A 20,184-nucleotide genomic window follows, 5' to 3' on the forward strand; every position below is an offset into this window, starting at 1 on the left:
GAAAAATTATTTACCATGTGGCCCGTCATTTTGGAGCCTATATAGAACAATAAAAATCAGAGCGCCTTAAACCTTACTTACTTGCTAGGTGATTGCTATTCCTACAAACAAAAACATGCTATTTAGAGAAACATGAGACCCCCTTATTTTAAAGTGAATTAACCCCCCTTTTTCATATAATGGGTGTTTTATGTGTAGTGTATGTTGTCTTTCCGTTGATAGGTATTATTCTGGAGCTGCTATATTCTACCATACAGTAGTTATTTTTATGGCAATCGTCTGCCAATGATGGGGTTGTGAGATCCTCTCATTTGAAAGAGGGTGCTCTCCTCTTTACAAAATGGGGTATCATGTCCCACTGAGGGTCAGATTGCAAGTGGGGTGCTAACAGTTACACATTAGCGAAAAGGGCTTTATCGTGGCTGTTTGCGTGCATCGCATGTAGCGCTCGTATTACAAGTTGAAAATAAACGCAATCGCTTGAGCGCAATTGAAGTTAAAGCACGTTGGGATAGCACGTCCTCAGAGCTCTGGTTAAAACAAAAAAGTGTCACAAAACACATCAAAAACACATTTAAAAGTACAGTTACACTCATAATAACGCTATCTAATAAACATTATTAAAAAAACAATATTGCAAAAACAAGTTATAAGGGTTAAAGATATGAGGTCCCAGACAGGCAAAGGGCTTTAACATTGAGATAAGTCAGAAATTGCCCAAGCACCAAGGGTGTAGCAAAACTTGTTTGCAGGTGTGCCAACTATTGGACCTGCACCAAGGTCCCAAGAAAACAGTCCAAAAATAATAGTATAGCTGCACCACCAATTGTATTAAAACATCATGTTTTTATTTAGCCACTTTAAAACAGACAACGTTTCGGACCCATGTCCTTATTCATGTCTAACATTCAACTCTATAAACAAACCTTATAAAGGCTGTAGCACCACCCACCACACCTATTTTCACCTGTGTTCACTTAATACAAAATACATTTTACTTTTGTGTTACTTAATGCCATCTAGTGGCCATCATTAACATCTCTTGTTGCATTATCATACTTTTTTCAACAAAGGACATAAAGAGAACAAAAACTTTTTTCATCATTGTTAATTATACATCAGGTTAATATACTCAGTATAGAAAAGGAATAAATATAAACTTATCATCTTTATTCATTGTATTGCAATGTATCTTTTTCATAAAAAACATAAAAAAGAGATTTTTGCTTTTTCTTAACTCTCTTTAGACATTGCTAATTCAAATATCTTTTGACAAAAGGCCAATCTTCATTATTTCCCTTCCAATTAGATCATATTAAATGATCATCTTAAAAAGAGAATAATTCTTGGAGTTGATAAACAATTCTCAAACACGTCCTTCAACAAAGGATATAAAAACAAAAAGGTCAACCCAAAAAGAATTCTCTCCTTTATAAAAATTCAAGTTTCCAAAACCCTCCACATAATCAGCATTAAATTGGGGAAAATATTGACTAAATGAATTAAAATTCAAAAAAATGAAAAAAAAAAAGAAAAAAAAAAAGAAAAAAAAACACCTTTCAACAAAAGATACCCAAAGAACAGAGTAAATACAACCATCCGTATCCCTGAAGTTTTAAACCCAAGGCATTTTATGAAAAAACTTGTCAGTAAAACTGCTATCAAGAACCTAATCATCCATACTTACTGACACACACTCCACACTAGAGATTACTATACTTGTAACTCTAAGTTTGTGGTGTATCTGATTAAATGCCCATGTGGTCTGGGGTATGTTGACGAGACCACCAAGAAGGTACGGGAGCGCATTAACCAACACAAAAGTAATATTAGAACAGGTAAATTGGATGCCCCTGTATCTCACCACTTCATTACTGCTGGGCATCAGATCAATCAGCTGAGATTCCAGATATTGGAACATATAGATCTTCCTAGGAGGGGTGGTAATAGGGTTAAGCTGTTAAAGTATAGAGAATTGTACTGGATTCATGAACTGGGGACTATGACACCCAATGGAATGAATAGGGAAATGGATTGGAGTGTGTGTCAGTAAGTATGGATGATTAGGTTCTTGATAGCAGTTTTACTGACAAGTTTTTTCATAAAATGCCTTGGGTTTAAAACTTCAGGGATACGGATGGTTGTATTTACTCTGTTCTTTGGGTATCTTTTGTTGAAAGGTTTTTTTTTTCATATTTTTGAATTTTAATTCATTTAGTCAATATTTTCCCCAATTTAATGCTGATTATGTGGAGGGTTTTGGAAACTTGAATTTTTATAAAGGAGAGAATTCTTTTTGGGTTGACCTTTTTGTTTTTATATCCTTTGTTGAAGGACGTGTTTGAGAATTGTTTATCAACTCCAAGAATTATTCTCTTTTTAAGATGATCATTTAATATGATCTAATTGGAAGGGAAATAATGAAGATTGGCCTTTTGTCAAAAGATATTTGAATTAGCAATGTCTAAAGAGAGTTAAGAAAAAGCAAAAATCTCTTTTTTATGTTTTTTATGAAAAAGATACATTGCAATACAATGAATAAAGATGATAAGTTTATATTTATTCCTTTTCTATACTGAGTATATTAACCTGATGTATAATTAACAATGATGAAAAAAGTTTTTGTTCTCTTTATGTCCTTTGTTGAAAAAAGTATGATAATGCAACAAGAGATGTTAATGATGGCCACTAGATGGCATTAAGTAACACAAAAGTAAAATGTATTTTGTATTAAGTGAACACAGGTGAAAATAGGTGTGGTGGGTGGTGCTACAGCCTTTATAAGGTTTGTTTTTAGAGTTGAATGTTAGACATGAATAAGGACATGGGTCCGAAACGTTGTCTGTTTTAAAGTGGCTAAATAAAAACATGATGTTTTAATACAATTGGTGGTGCAGCTATACTATTATTTTTGGACTTTAACATTGAGATACATACATATACATGTCTAAAGATATATATATGTCTATATATGAATATGTGTATGTGTACATGTGTATTTATGTATTTATATGTGTGTATATATGTATTTATAGACATAAACACATACTGTATATACATATATATATATATATATATATATATATATTAAAAAAAAAAACACATTTAAAAATTCAGTTACACTGTGTATTGGAGCCCTTTGCAGTCAAGTAGATGAAAACATGTAAAATCATATTTATGCAATATTCTTATTTAATAAAGTGTTATACTGTGTATTTACTGTAAATATTTCACATTACAATGTTATGCACATAGGGAAATAATTATTTAGATATATATATATATATACATATATAGATGTGTGTATATATATATATATATATATATATATATATATATATATATATATATATATATATATATATATATATATATATGTATATATTGTACCAAAAAACACCATAAATATGTATTTATGAATAAATAGAACATATTTTGCTATGTGAAGAATATTGGAATGTGAAATATTAATATTTTCATGTAGGGTTAGTGCACTTGAGAATATGCGATCGGGATTGTGCACGAGTGGGGTGATTTTTAAAAACTATTTTTGCTCCATTGACCTCTATGGGGGAATATGTTAACGTGTTTGCAATATTCTAACTTTGGCTTTTTGCACTAGCGAAAACTTTTTACTTTCAACTTGTAATACGATCACTACTTGACGCACACAAAAAGCTTATTATAGAGAACTTAGCGCAAGACAGGGAATGTTTAAAACCACTCCACTTGTAATCTGGCCCTTAGTGCTTTATTGGGGAAGGTAACTGAAGATGATCATCACTATTTTTACAACAGCTGCTCCCTTTTACATACCATGTTCCTTAGTTGCGCTTTTTCAGACGTAACACATTCTAGTTATAGTAATAAACTACCAGGTACAATAAAAACTTCATAGAATAGTCTTTTTTGTTAATGGTTCCTTTTTTATTAATCGATTTAAAATCAAATAATAAAAGGAAGAATTTATAAAACTAATTTATACCACTTAACTTATAACAGGAAATAAATATTTTCAGTATGTAACCTGATAAAAAAATATTTAGTTAAAGCAATAAAAGGAAGACTTTGATCATAACATTTTGGATACTGCAGCTATATTATGTTAAAAAAAAGTTTTTACCTATGAATTTTAAGATTTTTTTTTCATTGTCTTAAAATTAGACTGTTAGGGCTAATGCACAACAAATGATTGCTAAATTCTTTCAATATATGTTACATACTAATCGTGGATTCTTGAGTTGTACATATTGTAAATTCACGAACATGTAGATTATATTCCAAATTAATATCTTATAAGCAGTTTATCTAGTAAAAATCTTCTTTACAATCTACAAGTTTTTATAAGCTTTTATATATACTGTAAATAAAATCTACCTTTGGGTTAACATATATCAAACTATCGGCCAGATACGTTTTTCGTTATGAAAGGTGCAGTGCTAACAAGCATTTTTTTATCACCGCTCACTTACCTGTAGCGCTGGTATTACAGGTTTTTACAAACCCGGCGTTAACAGGCAAGAAGGGAGCGTAGAGCAAAATTGTGCTCCATACCGCGCTCCAATACCAGTGCTGCTTAAGTCAGCGGTGAGCTGGTCATACGTGCTCATGCACGATTTCCCCATAGACATCAATGGGGATTGCTGGCTGAAAAAAAGTCTAACACCTGCAAAAAAGCAGAGTAAAGCTCAGTAACGCAGTCCCCTTGATTCCTATGGGGAAACACATTTTATGTTTACACCTAACACCCTAACATGAACCCCGAGTCTAAACACCCCTAACCTTACACTTATTAACCCCTAATCTGCCACCCCCGACATCGCCGACAGCTACATTATTCTTATTAACCCCTAATCTGCCGCTCCGGACACCGCCGCCACCTACATTATACTTATTAACCCCTAATCTGCTGCCCCCAACATCGCCGACACCTACATTATATTTATTAACCCCTAATCTCCCTCCCCCAATGTTGCAGCAACCTACCTACATTTATTAACCCCTAATCTGCCGCCCCAACGTCGCCGCCACTATATTAAATGTATTAACCCCTAAATCTAACCCTAACACCCCCTAACTTAAATATAATTTAAATAAATCTAAATAAAATTACTATAATTAACTAAATTATTCCTATTTAAAACTAAATACTTACCTATAAAATAAACCCTAAGCTATCTACAATATAACTAATAGTTACATTGTAGCTATTTTAGGTTTTATTTTTATTTTACAGGCAAGTTTGTATTTATTTAAACTAGGTAGAATAGTTACTAAATAGTTATTAACTATTTAATAACTACCTAGCTAAAATAAATACAAATTGACCTGTAAAATAAAACCTAACCTAAGTTACAATAACACCTAACACTACAATACAATTAAATAAATTACCTACATTAAATACAATTAAATAAATTAAATTAAATTAGCTAAATCACAAAAAACAAACACTAAATTACAGAAAATAAAAAACAAATTACAGATCTTTAAACTAATTACACCTAATCTAAGAGCCCTATCAAAATAAAAAAAAGCCCCCCAAAATAAAAAAAAACCCTAGCCTAAACTAAACTACCAATAGCCCTTAAAAGGGCCTTTTGCAGGGCATTGCCCCAAAGAAATCAGCTCTTTTACCTGTAAAAAAAAATACAAACAACCCCCCAACAGTAAAACCCACCACCCACACAACCAACCCCCCAAATAAAAGCCTAACTAAAAAAACCTAAGCTCCCCATTGGCCTGAAAAGGGCATTTGGATGGGCATTTCCCTTAAAAAGGCATTTAGCTCTATTGCTGCCCAAAGCACTAACCTAAAAAATAAACCCACCCAATACACCCTTAAAAATCCTAACACTAACCCAAGAAGATTCACTTACCGGGAGAAGTCTTCATCCAAGTGACAAGATGTCCTCAACGAAGCCGGCAGAAGTCTTCATCCAGACGGCATCTTCTATCTTCATCCTTCCGACGCAGAGCGGCTCCATCTTCTACCTTAATTCCGATTGGCTGATAGAATTCTATCAGCCAATCGGAATCTAAGGGACGCCATCTTGGATGACGTCCCTTAAAGAGATATTCATTCCTAAGAAGACGTTGTTTGAAGAGGATGTTCCATGCCGGATGTTTTGAAGATGGAGCCGCTCCGCGTCGGAAGGATGAAGATAGAAGATGCCGTCTGGATGAAGACTTCTGCCCGTCTAGAAGACCACTTCTGCCCACCTGGAGGACAACTTCTGCCCTTCTGGAGGACTACTTCTGCCAGCTTCATTGAGGACATCTTGCTGCTTGAATGAAGACTTCTCCCGGTAAGTGAATCTTCGGGGATTAGTGTTAGGATTTTTTAAGGGTGTATTGGGTGGGTTTATTTTTTAGGTTAGGGCTTTGGGCAGCAATAGAGCTAAATGCCCTTTTAAGGGCAATGCCCATCCAAATGCCCTTTTCAGGGCAATGGGGAGCTTAGGTTTTTTTAGTAAGGGTTTTATTTGGGAGGTTGGTTGTGTGGGTGGTGGGTTTTACTGTTGGGGGGGGGGGTATTTTTTTTACAGGTAAAAGGGCTGATTTCTTTGGGGCAATGCCCTGCAAAAGGCCCTTTTAAGGGCTATTGGTAGTTTAGTTTAGGCTAGGGTTTTTTTTTTTATTTTGTGGGGATGGCTTTTTTATTTTGATTGGGCTCTTAGATTAGGTGTAATTAGTTTAAAGATCTGTAATTTGTTTTTTATTTTCTGTAATTTAGTGTTTGTTTTTGTGATTTAGCTAATTTAATTTTATTTATTTAATTGTATTTAATGTAGGTAATTTATTTAATTGTAGTGTAGTGTTAGGTGTTATTGTAACATAGGTTAGGTTTTATTTTACAGTTCAATTTGTATTTATTTTAGCTAGGTAGTTATTAAATAGTTAATAACTATTTAGTAACTATTCTACCTAGTTAAAATAAATACAAACTTGCCTGTAAAATAAAAATAAACCCTAAGATAGCTACAATGTAACTATTAGTTATATTGTAGCTAGCTTAGGGTTTATTTTATAGGTAAGTATTTAGTTTTAAATAGGAATAATTTAGTTAATGATAGGAATTTTATTTAAATATTTAAGTTAGGGGGTGTTAGGGTTATACTTAAGTTTAAAGGGTTAATAAATTTATAATAGTGGCAGCGACGTTGGGGACGGCAGATTATGGGTTAATAAATGTAGGTAGGTGGCACCAATGTTGGGGTCAGCAGATTAGGGGTTAATAAATATAATGTAGGTTGCGGCGATGTACGGAATGGAAGATTAGGGGTTAATAAGTATAATGTAGGTGGCGCAGATGTTAGGGGTGGCAGATTAGGGGTTAATAATATTTAACTAGTGTTTGTGAGGCAGGAGTGCGGCGGTTGAGGGGTTAATACGTTTATTATAGTGGTGACGATGTCCGTAGCGGCAGATTAGGGGTTAAAATTTTTATTATAGTGTTTGCGATGCGGGAGGGCCTCGGTTTAGGGGTTAATAGGTAGTTTATGGGTGTTAGTGTACTTTTTAGCACTTTAGTTATGAGTTTTATGCTACAGCGTTGTAGTGTAAAACTCATAACTACTGACTTTAGAATGCGTTACGGATCTTGTCGGTAGAGGCTGTACCGCTCACTTTTTGGCCTCCCAGGACAGACTTGTAATACCAGCACTATGAAAGTCCCATAGAAAAAAGGGTTTACGAAGTTTACGTAAGTCGGTTTGCGGTAAGGCCAACAAAGTGTGCGGTACACCTATACCTGCAAGACTCGTAAAAGCAGCGGGCATAAAAAAGCAGCGTTAAGACCTGTTAACGCTGCTTTTTTACCTTAACGCACAACTCGTAATCTAGCCGTATGATATTAAAGACCTTTTAAACACCACAAAATCAAAGAAGAAAAAAAGGAACATATAGTATATAACTTACGCAGGGATGAGGCAGTAGATGTCGCTCGTAGGAAGTTGTGCAAGCCGTCTTCACTGTCACTTGTACTGGCCATGCTGTTCCTCATTTGCATTACAGACAGCTGGGAGCAGAGGCTAGGCTGTCTATCTAGTTTTTTGGCAACCTATATTAAAGTTAGTAGAATGTATATATAAATACAAGTCACATATTCTTGCATGGAGTAAAATAACGTCTTCAATAAAATGTTTCTATCAGAGTGGAAAATTAAAGACACAGAATACTCAAAATGTCTTTATCATGCATATAAAAACCCCATTAAAAATATATAAAACTATTATTTGCATGAATTTTTTTTAGAAAAAGCTGTTTAAATTTGAAGTTAACCTAACAGGAAGTTCATATTTATATACCTGTGAATCTGTTGCTTATTGGCTAATAGGGGCAACTCATCTCACACAACATTAGTTTATTTAGCACAAACATGTCTGTTTTTTAAAAAGCAAATCACTGTATATCATTTTGAAATATTAACTTTTTAGAGGGAACAGATTATTTTTTTATCACAATGTACCTTATAAGGAACAATTACCTTAAACCCGTTTAGATGAAAATAATATATATATATATCCTATATTATAAAAGACAAGTGTTTGTCTGAAGCCGTCATGCGCAGTACAGACAAACACTTGGCCTTAGACAGCTGATCGCACGCGCATGGGTGAAACACAGCAGCGCGAGGACCGGGCAGCACAGCTGATCGCACGCGCAGGGGTGAAACACAGCAGCGCGAGGACCGGGCAGCACAGCTGATCGCACGCGCAGGGGTGAAACACAGCAGCGCGAGGACCGGGCAGCACAGCTGATCGCACGCGCAGGGGTGAAACACAGGAGAGAGAGGACCGGGCAGCACAGCTGATCACACGCGCAGGGGTGAAACACAGGAAAGAGAGGACCGGGCAGCACAGCTGATCGCACGCGCAGGGGTGAAACACAGGAGAGAGAGGACCGGGCAGCACAGCTGATCGCACGCGCAGGGGTGAAACACAGGAGAGAGAGGACCGGGCAGCACAGCTGATCGCACGCACAGGGGTGAAACACGAGAGAGAGAGAGAGAGAGAGAGAGCGATAGAGAGTTATATATAACACATAACACAACACGGCCCGTGTGAACGGGCTTTAGGACTAGTATATATATATATATATATATATATTTGTGTGTGTGTTTTCATTAAAGAGTGTAGTGTGCAGGGTGTGTGAATATCAAAATAATGAGAAGTGTTATACTATATAATTAATTATATGTTTACAGTTATAATAAAAGGCCACTCATGAATTACACCCTTAATAAATATGAGGTATTAGTAAAATGTAATCCACCACACAACTTTGAAAACAAAAATCCACAAATCCAAGATTTCTTTGATTTATATATCTATTAAATATACCTATATAATGGGCTAGATTAAAAGTGAAGCGCTAATTTATCATGCACCCGCAAATGGGCAAATTTGCCAGTTTAAGGGTGCGCAATAAATAACCAGCCATTACAAGTGTAGCAATTAGCGCTCAAAAAATTAACCAGAGGTCATACCGTTTTTTTTTTTTTTTTAAAGTGCTACAATGGCCCCAAATTAAAGTATAGTTATTTTTTTATTTTAAAAAAATCTGCACTAAGCATTTTTTGGGGGCTAAAGTTGGCGGGTCTGGGGTGTTAGAAAAAAAAAACGGCGCTGAAAAGTGCCTTTAGATTGCAGTTAATGGGGACTGTGTGTTCCTTGTAAATATATATGTATATATTTATGTGTTAATATACACTGTGACAGAAAGTCTGGTTTGGTGATAGAGGGAGTATATATTAGACCAGTGATTTTTAACCTTTTTTTTGCCGTGGCACACTTTTTTACATAAAAAAATCCTGTGGCACACCACCATCCCAAAATTTAAAAAAAAATCACACATTGTAGCCTAATACAGCATATATATATACACATACACACAAACACACACATACTGTATGTATTGTGCTGTTATGCCATGCCTCCTACAAACTACCCCTGCACTGGGAGTAAAAAACAAGCAAAGTTTAAAAAATATGTCACACTGTTGTCAGTCTGCCGTGGCACACCTGAGGATCTCTCACGGCACACTAGTGTGCCACGGCACACTGGTTGAAAAACACTGTATTAGACCAAGTTTAATACATTTCACTTTACTATTTTGCTAAGAAACCCCAGGGAAGTGATCAGTGTTTTTAGTTGTGAGTACCTTACAGCTGTTAAAGACAATTAAACTCAGGTGTGGCTCATGATTACTGCTCAGAATGGTTTAAAAGGGAAGCATTTATTTAGCTAAGTAGATTACAGCCAGGCAGGAGGCCTGATATGATGTGTTGTGAAAAATATGTACTAAATGTTTTGCTGAATTTCTGTTTGCTGTTACATTCTGTAAAGGACATTTGTATTGCTGCAGACAATGCAGACAGAGATTTGCCGTTTTGGAAGCTTGTGCAGAGACTGAATCTGTTCCTTTTGCCTTACCTGTGAACAAACTGTATGCTGCTTTTAAAGTCACCTTGCTATTTTGGAAGAAAATAAAGTTTTGAAAACTTTAACTGGATTGTTCTCTATTGCATTTAAACCCTAGAAGACAGTGGTTGCCATATTTTCTTGTTACATATGGTGGAGAAGGCGGGTCGCCACATTTTATGTCTGTGGGTTTTATAATTTGCAAACAACATGGAGGAAGTTATTAAAGCACTTATTCAGTCTACCGATGTGCAACAGGAGGCCAATAGAAAAGCTGCTGAAAACAGTGCAGCTCTGCAGCAGTTGGTGTTAGCACAGACGGAGAACGCTATGATTATGTCAAAAACCCAGAAAGAGAGTACTGAAGTGCTGGTGCAACAGATGGTCACATTTCAAGCAGAAACATTCAGGAAGGTTTGTGAGGAACAGCAGAACACCACATGCACCTTGCGGCAAGAGATTCAAGCTATATCTGAGAGACTGAGCTCTGATCCTGCTCGTGGATGTCAAAGCTCTAAAGTTATAAGAGCTAGTCACTATATTCAAAAGATGTCTGCAGTGGACGATGTTGAGGCGTACCTTCTTGCCTTTGAGAGAACAGTGGAATGAGAAGGATGGTCAGCAGATGAGTGGGCGAGCATACTTGCACCTTTTTTAAGTGGAGAACCTCAAAAGGCCTACTTTGACCTAGAGCCGGAGCAAGCCAGTGACTATGACAAGCTGAAGGCTGAGATCCTGGCACGCCTAGGAGTGACTTCTGCAGTACGTGATCAAAGATTCCACTCTTGGAGATATGCATCTGATAAAGCTGCAAGATCACAGATGTTTGACCTCATTCACCTTGGGAGGAAATGGCTGCAACCAGAGGTTAACTCCACTAATAAGATTGTGGAGTTATTGGTGATGGATCACTTTCAACGAGGATTACCTGCTTCCCTGTGTCGATGGGTCAGTCAGGGTGACCCTCAAACTGCAGACTGATTGCTTTAGTGGAAAGGTATATTGTGGCAGGAGAAGTTTTGCATTTACCTCCAGCAGATTTACCCTCCTCTCCTATTTGCCAGAACTCTACAAGAACTGGTAAGACTGTTAAAGGGGGAAGGGGGGTGAGAGACCAGCAGTTATATTTACAAGATACAAGGGAGACTCCTCTTGGAGATAAAGGAACATTTAAATATAACCAACCTGGAGGGAAATCTAATTATAGTATTAAATGTTTTAAGTGTAATGAGGTTGCCAGAGACTGTGCCCTTAAAGATGAACTGATGGACTATAGTACAAGTGATAATACAGGGCCGCACTCATTTCTGTCTAACTGTATTCATCCTGATAATAGTAATGTGTCTAAAAAGCTAGTGAAAAATAGTTAAGCGCTAAAAGCACGGGTTAATTAATAAGCAAAAATTGCAAAGTGTTTGTAAATGATGTTATCAACGTGTTTATATTGTATCTTTGTTTAAAATCAAAAAAACATATTAAGATGGCATCAAAAGTAATTTGGAATAAATGTTAGTATAAAATAGGTGTTAATACAACATCAATAATATATATAGAAATAGCCTAAGTGTAGGTAAATGTTATGTAACCAATATAGAAAGATAAACAATGTATCAAAGTGAAACCATTCAAATAAAGAGAAAGTAGCAATTTAATAAATACAGATAGAATATATCCACTTTAACATATAAAATAAAAGGGACGTCTCCCTTGTAACAATTTAGCTAATATTCGTAATTTGTTAGCTGAACTAATGTACTTGCGATTTAAAAGATGAGAGAGACAGCTTTGGCCTTAGGCTATAAAAATATCTTGACAAAATTTAAAATATGAATGCGATATTCGCACTCTTTTAGAGAATAAACAGAGAGCACTGTTTGGCAAATAGCAAAAAAGACCAAACACAGTGTTGTGTGGCGGGTAAGCTCACTCCTCCTGTTTGGTGAGGCGTTACAACTGTGAGTAGGTGGCGGCATTTATATAATGCCTCTGACGTCACATGCAGATTTTTAAATGTGTAAGGCAGCCGGAGTAGCTTCTGTAAATAAAGGCTTGTTGAAAGTGCACTATTGCAAACAAATAGTTCAGTTTCTTTGGTATTAGCCCCTATTCCTTAGCAAACAAGGAGGTCCTGGGGGAATATACAGATGGTCTTAGCGGTCACAGACTGTGACTATGTTCTCTCTTTGTCGATTGATGTACATAATGATCGATAATAGAGATGCAGAACTTGAACTAAAGAATTGTGTTGACGAGCTTGGCGGTAGCAAGTAGCGACTAGAGGATTCTTGTTATCCTTGTTATAGGCAATCACAAAACCCAAACCAATTCAGCAAAAAAATGGGTTTGTTTTCTTTATGCAGACCCCTAATCCTTATTTTGAAAGGAAGTCCTGGGGGAAATTTTGCAGATGTTCTTTGCGGTCACAGATTGTGACTATATTCCTTTTTCTCCTTTGTTGAAGGTGGTAAATAAGGCAACTAAAACTTCACAGTAGCTTATGAAGTTTGTAGGTGATCTTTGCGGTCGCTGTTTAGCAACTTTTACAGTCCTCTATTAAAGGCACAGCACATAATAAAAGCACTAAATGAAAGTGACAACAGTGTCAAGGTCAACGCGTTTCACCCTTAGGCTTTATCAAGACTAACTGTATTCATCCTGATAATAGTAATGTCTCTCACATGTATTTGGTGACTGTAAATGATAGAATGTGTAAGAATGATAGAATGTGTAAAGCATTACTTGATTCAGGTAGTATGGTTACATTAGTGGCAAAATGTATAGTACCTGATGTGACTATAGATCATATGCATAAAATGGGTATTCTTTGTGTTCATGGTGATAAACGTGAATATGCTACAGCTGATGTACATTTCGAAACTCAATGTGGTTCTTTAAAACATCGGGTAGGTGTAGTAGCCAAATTAGCTCATGAGGTGGTGATAGGAAGAGATTTTCCTACGTTTTTTTTAATTATTGGCTTTAATAGTAAATTCAGCTAAGGAGTCCAAAGGGAAACAAGTGAGGATTTTGTGTTTCCTTTTTCTGAAATTGATTTGGACGAAAACAGTAAAGGTAAAACTTATTGTCCTATGCCTGTATTGATAGGATACCAGCCTATCCAGAATAATGAGCCAGGTGTTAGTACAGAAAGCAATGATGATTTATTAGATTTGGAGGTTAATTGTGGTAATTTTAAAAGTGCCCAATGGGAGGATCCCACTTTGGCTGAAGCAAGAAATGATATCCGGGTTGTAAATGGTGTTATTTCACAGCCAGAAAATCCATTACCTTATCCTCACTTTGAAGTAAATAATAACCTGCTATACAGAATAGACAAAAAGGGCACAGCTATTGTTAAACAGTTGTTGGTACCTCAAGTTTTTCGTAATACAGTGTTAAATCTTGCACATACTAGGGGGGCACATGGGAATGGATAAGACTAAAGAAAGGGTCCTTAGAAGGTTTTACTGGCCAGGTGTGTTTAAGGCCGTTAATAATTATTGCTCTTCATGTCCCAAATGCCAGCTAACTGCTCCCACTAAGGATTTTCGTGGTCCATTAGTGCCTTTACCAATCATTGATGTGCGATTCGAAAGAATTGCCATGGTCCACTGGTGAAGTCAGCCAGAAGACACCAGTATATACTGGTTGTCCTGGATTATGCAACCCGCTATCCTGAGGCAGTACCCCTACGTAATAGTTCTGCAAAATTTATAGCAAAGGAACTTATGCTTATGTTTAATAGAGTGGGTATACCCAAGGACATTTTGACAGATCAAGGGATTCCTTTTATGTCTAAGGTTACAAAAGAATTGTGTAAACTGCTCCATATTAAGCACCTGAAAACTTCAGTATATCACCCTCAAACTGATGGGCTGGTAGAGAGGTTCAATAAGGCCCTAAAGAGTATGTTATGGAAGGCAATTGATGTGGATGGAAAAAATTGGGACCTTTTATTGCCTTATTTAATGTTTTCTATCAGGGAAGTTCCTCAGGCCTCAACAGGGTTTTCACCATTTGAACTTTTGTATGGTCGACATCCACGTGGGTTACTTGATATTGTTAAAGAGACATGGGAAAAGGAAACTACACCCTACAGAAGTGTTATTGAGCATATATCTCAAATGCAGGATCAAATGGAGGCTGTCATGCCCATAGTTAGGGAACATATGGGAAAAGCCCAAGAAGCACAAAAACACAGTTATAATCGTAATTCTAGGGTTAGAGTGTTTCAGCCTGGTGACAGGGTACTAGTTTTAGTCCCTACATAAGAAAATCAATTTTTGGCTACTTGGCACGGCCCATATGAGATAATTGAAAAGGTGGGTGATGTAAACTATAAGGTGAGTCAGCCAGGGAGAAGAAAACCTGAGCAGATATATCACATTAATTTACTGAAGCCCTGGAAGGATAGAGAGGTTTTGTGTGTGGTAAATAGAACAGAGATACCTGTTACTGAGCCAGAGGTAAATGTTTCTGAAACCCTATCTGTGCATCAAAAGCAAGAGGTCAAGGACTTTATTAGAAGGAACAGAGAGGTTTTTTCCATGATGCCAGGGAGAACTAACGTAATTAAACATGACATAGTTACAGAACCAGGGAAAAAAGATTACCTTAAACCCTATAGAGTTCCTGAAGCCCGTAGGGAGGCTATTAAATTGGAGGTGGAAAAAATGTTAAAACTTGGGGTGATTGAAAAATCATACAGTGATTGGATCAGTCCAATTGTGTTAGTTCCTAAACCGGATGGTACTTTACGATTTTGTAATGATTATCATAAATTAAATTGTATTTCAAAATTTGATACCTACCCAATGCCTAGGGTTGATGAGTTAATAGAAAGACTAGGAAAAGCACGTTATTTAAAAACAATTGATTTAACAAAAGGCTATTGGCAGGTACCCCTTTACTGATCAGGCAAAGGAGAAAATTGCTTTTTAAACTCCAGATGGGTTGTTTCAGTATACAGTTTTGCCATTTGGGTTACATGGTGCTCCTGCAACATTTCAGAGAATGATGGATAGAATTCTAAAGCCCCATGTTCTTTATGCTGCAGCATATCTTGATGATGTAATCATTTATAGTACAGATTGGGAATCACATCTCCCAAAAGTTCAGGCAGTTCTTTACTCCATTTTTTCTGCTGGCTTAACTGCGAATCCTTCAAAATGTACCATTGGTTTAGAGGAAGCAAAGTACTTGGGATATACAATTGGGAGAGGATTAGTTAAGCCACAGACAACTAAAATAGAAGCCATACAAAACTGGCCACAGCCCCTAACTAAGAAACAAGTTAGAGCTTTTTTGAGTTTGACTGGATATTATAGAAGGTTTATTCCAGATTTTGCTACAATAGCTGCTCCTTTAACTGATCTTACAAAGGCAAAATCACCAGTGATGGTTAAATGGTTTACAGAAGCAGACAAGGCTTTTAAGCATTTGAAAGATGCCCTGTGTGCATATCCAGTTTTGGTAACTCCAGATTTTTGTAAAGATTTTATAGTGCAGACTGATGCTTCTGATGTTGGTGTGGGGGCTGTTCTTTCCCAAGTGTACCAAGGGGAGGAGAATCCTGTATTATTTCTTAGTAGAAAATTAAACCAACAAGAGAAATTACTCTATTGTTGAAAAAGAATCTTTAGCTATTAAGTGGGCTTTGGAGTCTCTTCGGTACTATTGGGGAGGAAATTCAGGTTGATTACAGATCATTAGTGATGTCACAAATAGTTCGCCGGCGAATAGTTCCTGGTGAACATAGCTTGTTCGCGTTCACCGCGGCGGGCGAACATATGCGATGTTCGGTCCGCCCCCTATTCGTCATCATTGAGTAAACTTTTACCCTGTACCTCACAGTCAGCAGACACATTCCAGCCAATCAGCAGCAGACCCTCCCTCCCAGACCCTCCCACCTCCTGGACAGCATCCATTTTAGATTCATTCGGAAGCTGTATTCTTAGTGAGAGGAGGGACAGTGTAGCTGCTGCTGATTTAATAGGGAAATTGATAGCTAGGCTAGTGTATTCAGTGTCCACTACAGTCCTGAAGGACTCATCTGATCTCTGCAGTAAGGACAGCACCCCAAAAAGCCCTTTTTAGGGTTAGAACATCAGTCTGCTTTTTTTTTCCCCTGTGTAATCTAATTGCAGTTGCCTGCCTGCCAGCGTGTGTGTCAGGCTCACATTGTATACTGTGCCCACTTGCCCAGTGCCACCACTCATATCTGGTGTAACAGTAGTGTACATTTAAAACAACACTTTTTTGACTGTGAAATAATAGCAGACAGCTGCCAGTACCCAAGATGGCCGCCAATAAGGCAGATGGGGAGGGTTAGAGAGCTGTTTTGGGGGGGATCAGGGAGGTTGGGGGCTAAGGGGGGATGCTACACCACAGCATATGTAAATATGCTAAAAAAATATATATAAAAAAAAATTAAAAACCTTTTATTTTAGTACTGGCAGACTTTCTGCCAGTACTTAAGATGGCGGGGACAATTGTGGGGTGGGGGAGGGAAGGGAGCTGTTTGGGAGGGATCAGGGGGTCTGATGTGTCAGGTGGGAGGCTGATCTCTACACTAAAGCTAAAATTAACCCTGCAAGCTCCCTACAAACTACCTAATTAACCCCTTCACTGCTAGCCATAATACACGTGTGATGCGCAGCAGCATTTAGCGGCCTTCTAATTAATTAGTGGGCCTAGATCAATACTTTGCGTTGTCTACTACACTACACTTAAGCTAAAATTAACTCTACAAGCTCCCTACATGCTCCCTAATTAACCCCTTCACTGCTGGGCATAAAACACGTGTGGTGCGCAGTGGCATTTAGCAGGTTTCTAATTACCAAAAAGCAACGCCAAAGCCATATAAGTCTGCTATTTCTGAACAAAGGGGATCCCAGAGAAGCATTTACAACCATTTATGCCATAATTGCATAAGTTGTTTGTAAATAATTTCTGTGAGAAACCTAAAGTTTGTGAAAAAGTGAACAATTTTTTTTATTTGCTCGCATATGGCGGTGAAATGGTGGCATTAAATATACCAAAATGGGCCTAGATCAATACTTTGGGATGTCTTCTAAAAAAAATACATATACATGTCAAGGGATATTCAGGTATTCCTGACAGATATCAGGGTTCCAATGTAACTAGCGCTCATTTTGAAAAAAAGTGGTTTTGAAATAGCAAAGTGCTTCTTGTATTTATTTCCCTATAACTTGCAAAAAAGCAAAGAACATGTTAACATTGGGTATTTCTAAACTCAGGACAAAATTTAGAAACTATTTAGCATGGTTGTTTTTTGGTGGTTGTAGATGTGTAACAGATTTTGGGGGTCAAAGTTAGAAAAAGTGTGTTTTTTTTCCATTTTTTCCCTCATATTTTATAATGTTAGGTGATTTATGCCCTTTATGGATTAAAACCAGACTCTGCATCAACTATGTAATTTTCCATGGGAGTTTTGCCATGGATCCCCCTCCGGCATGCCACAGTCCAGGTGTTAGTCCCCTTGAAACAACTTTTCCATCACTATTGTGTCCCTGTGGGTTTTAAAATTCGCCTGCCTATTGAAGTCTATGGCGGTTCGCCCGGTTCGCAAACTTTTGCGGAAGTTCGTGTTCGCCGTTCGCGAACCCAAATTTTTTTGTTCGCGACATCACTACAGATCATGCTCCTCTCAAATGGATGAGTCAGAATAAGGAGAGGAATGCAAGAGTGACTAGATAGTTTCTTAGTCTGCAGCCTTTTCATTTCTTTGTTGAGCACAGAGCAGGTCTTTTGGAGGGCAATGCTAATGGTCTTTCAAGGTTACACTCTTTAATGTCTATGGTCACTCACTCCACCAAGTGTGAGCTGGGGGGGAGGAAGTGTGACAGAAAGTCTGCACCAATAGAATTTCAGTAGCTCTCATCCTATTGGCTGATTTGAATTTCCAAAATCAAATCAGCCAAAAGGAATGCAAGGGACGCCATTTTGAAAAGGCTCCCTTGCATTGAAGATTCAGCGTACGGCGGTGACCATATAAAGAGGACGATCTGCGTCAGATGTCTTGAAAGATGGACCCGCTCCCCACCACCGGGATGAAGATACAAGATGCCACCTGGATGAAGATAGCAGACGCCACCTGGATGGATGAAGACCTTGCTACCTAGATGAAGACTTCTCGCCGCCTGGATGTCCGAACTTTAAAATGTAGATCGCCGGGGGTTAGTGTTTTTTGGGGTGTTTTTTTTTTTTAGATTAGGGTTTGGGCTTTCTTTAAAGAGCTAAATGCCCTTTTCAGGGCAATGAAAAAGAGCTGAATGACCTTTTAAGGGCAATGCCATACAAATGCCCTTTTCAGGGCAATGGATAGCTTAAATTTTTGTTAAGAGTTAGGTTTTTTATTTTGGGGGGTTGGTTGGGTGGTGGGTTTTACTGTTGGGGAAGTGCACCTCACTTGTAATACCAGCGCACATTTGCGTGTGCTGGTATTACTAAGTTGAGTGCAAATTTTGCTTTCGCAGAAGCGATATTTTGTGCTAAACTTGTAATCTAGCCCAATATGTTGTGGTTAAAAGCCTCCAGCCACCACGGCATAGCGATCTCCTTCAATGAGGTGACGTTTCCACCACTAAACCAATAGCGCGTGTTATCTGTTCTGTATTCTAGCACGCTATTGGTTTACCTCATTGGAAGAAGAGGGCTGTGCCATAGGCGGCTGAAGGCTCTGACTTTAGCAAGCTGCTATGGCACAGACAGGGTGAGTTTAGCACTTGAAAAGTATGAGAAAATGGATTGTAATCATCAAGAATGTTTCTGCACCATATTAAATATAGGGTTTCTTCAAAAAGCCAAAAATGTGTTCTTGGCTCCAAAAAACACCTGAAAACCAATAATTGTGATTACGCTGAAGCAAAAAATGCCATTTTGTGGCCAAAAACGAATCAGCAGATAGATGGAATTGACCCCAAAGTTGGTTATGAAAATTTTAAGACTCTACATAGCTGTTATGAAGGCAAAGGGTGGGTACTTTTAATAATCTCCCATTTTCCGGCCCCCTGCATCATGTGACAGACATCAGCTAATCACAGACTAGTATAGGTATAACCTGTGAGCGTGTGCACATGCTCAGTAAGATCTTGTTCCCCAGAAAGTGTGCATATAAAACGACTATGAAAATGTGATTATGGAAGTAAATTGGAATGTGTCATAAAAATGCATGCTCTATCTGAATCATAAAAGTTTATTTTGACTTGAGTGTCTCTTTAAACTTGCTTCCCTCATTGTCATCTACTCTTCAATTCTTAAACCACAATAATAAAACCACAAATGAGAGAGTATCTTTCACACAACTATTGCAGCAAAGTAACTGTCCACATAATACATTATAAAATAACTGAATATTATATTTCATTGCACATATCTGGAAACATGAATTTTGTGCTAATGTAATGTGTAACTTACCTTGTCACTTAATGTGGGGTCATTCAAGGAGTAAAGTTTATTTGTAATATCTTTACCAATCAAATACTTAAATATTTCATATAGGAATGGCTCAGACTCCAGAAAATAAGTAAGCCTTTCTCGTGACCAACACAAAAACACACAGTTATCATCTGCAGTAATTGTAACCTAAAATCAAAAACAAACACAACATTAGTTAGGAGGTTTACACATTTGCATAAGTGTTTCTGTCAATCTAGTGTTATAAAATATATCTAATGTACTTGGACCACAAACTTTTTTATCTGTTCCCATAATTCTTATTACCTACATATTGACTGTG

The 20,184-nt window shown here is 37.3% G+C and overlaps 1 protein-coding gene across 3 annotated transcripts in view; it reads right to left on the reverse strand.

Annotated features, from left to right (window-relative positions):
• The window catches only part of BVES (blood vessel epicardial substance), a 180,171-nt gene that overhangs the window by 19,808 nt on the left and 140,179 nt on the right, over nucleotides 1–20,184 (reverse strand). For all 3 annotated transcript variants that reach the window (XM_053710584.1, XM_053710583.1, XM_053710585.1), the window contains exons 6-7: nucleotides 19,863–20,030; nucleotides 7,921–8,062 (exon numbers count right to left, since the gene is read on the reverse strand). In XM_053710584.1, coding sequence (XP_053566559.1) covers nucleotides 7,921–8,062; nucleotides 19,863–20,030 — 310 coding nt within the window. The remainder of the gene's footprint in view (nucleotides 1–7,920; nucleotides 8,063–19,862; nucleotides 20,031–20,184) is intronic.

Source organism: Bombina bombina, chromosome 4, assembly GCF_027579735.1.
Source record: "Bombina bombina isolate aBomBom1 chromosome 4, aBomBom1.pri, whole genome shotgun sequence".
NCBI classification, from domain to species: Eukaryota; Metazoa; Chordata; class Amphibia; order Anura; family Bombinatoridae; genus Bombina; species Bombina bombina.